General features: G+C 44.5%; 1 protein-coding gene across 1 annotated transcript in view; it reads left to right on the top strand.

Annotated features, from left to right (window-relative positions):
• The first annotated feature begins 754 nt into the window (after nt 1-754).
• The window catches only part of ESYT3 (extended synaptotagmin 3), a 57,422-nt gene continuing 57,322 nt past the window's right edge, over nt 755-854 (top strand). The window contains exon 1 of the mRNA XM_019553574.1: nt 755-804. Coding sequence (XP_019409119.1) covers nt 755-804 — 50 coding nt within the window. The remainder of the gene's footprint in view (nt 805-854) is intronic.

Raw genomic sequence — 854 nt, 5'->3', positions numbered from 1 at the left:
TCTAGAAGTCTCATTTCTGGTCAAGCAATATCAGATATAAAAACTGGCATAGGTTAGAGTTAGACCAACATCATCTTCATTTTCTGCTTGTTTTCCAGGAGCTACCTTTTGAGAACAGGAAAAAAAACATTCCAGGATCTATTCTTTTTATTCAAAACAAGAGGAGGTGCTTGGAAGTGTCATAGGGGTTTCCTATGTTAGACTTTTGCAAGGGTGCCTGTACACGCTTGGGGAGGCTACTCTCACATTAACCACCCCGCACCCCACCCTCTTTATTCCTCTGGGGCTCAAATGCCAGTGCCTGGTCTCAATTCAGGGATGACATGTTCTTTGGAAAATGTTTATAGAGGGTCTGACAGTTTCAGTGACAGCAGAAAACCAATACCTTTCTCATTTAAACACACTAGCTACACGTCTTGGGCCAGCACTGCAACAAAAACAGCCGGACTTTGAAAGCAGGAGTTTTTCTTATTAACAGCATTTAATGAAGACTGTTCCCATTGCTAAATCTGGGGAAAGAATATACCTGAGGAAGCTATAAATGCCTGGAAAAATGCATAGTCTTGGTCCTGCAGATGTGGGAGTGCTTAATGTGACTGAACAGTCCCATCCTCGTATTAGCAGATTAAGCACTTCCACAAACATTTGCAGACCCTGGGCCTATAAATGTTCAGTGTCCATATTTTACCTTGAATATAACAGCATACTATTAGGGATTATAATTAGGGATCTAGATCAGGGGAAAACCGTCTTCATGGACCCAGACACCCGGGCGCGCCTAGCCAACACCGCGGACAAGCGGCTGTGGGCGCGACCCGCGCTTTAGGGAGCCTCAAAATGTGGCAAGTGTCTCC

Source organism: Crocodylus porosus, unplaced genomic scaffold (genome assembly GCF_001723895.1).
Source record: "Crocodylus porosus isolate Cpor-Errol unplaced genomic scaffold, CroPor_comp1, whole genome shotgun sequence".
In the NCBI taxonomy this organism is placed as follows: domain Eukaryota; kingdom Metazoa; phylum Chordata; order Crocodylia; family Crocodylidae; genus Crocodylus; species Crocodylus porosus.
Note: the sequence above shows the minus strand (reverse complement) of the source record. Positions and strands in the feature narration are given on the sequence as shown.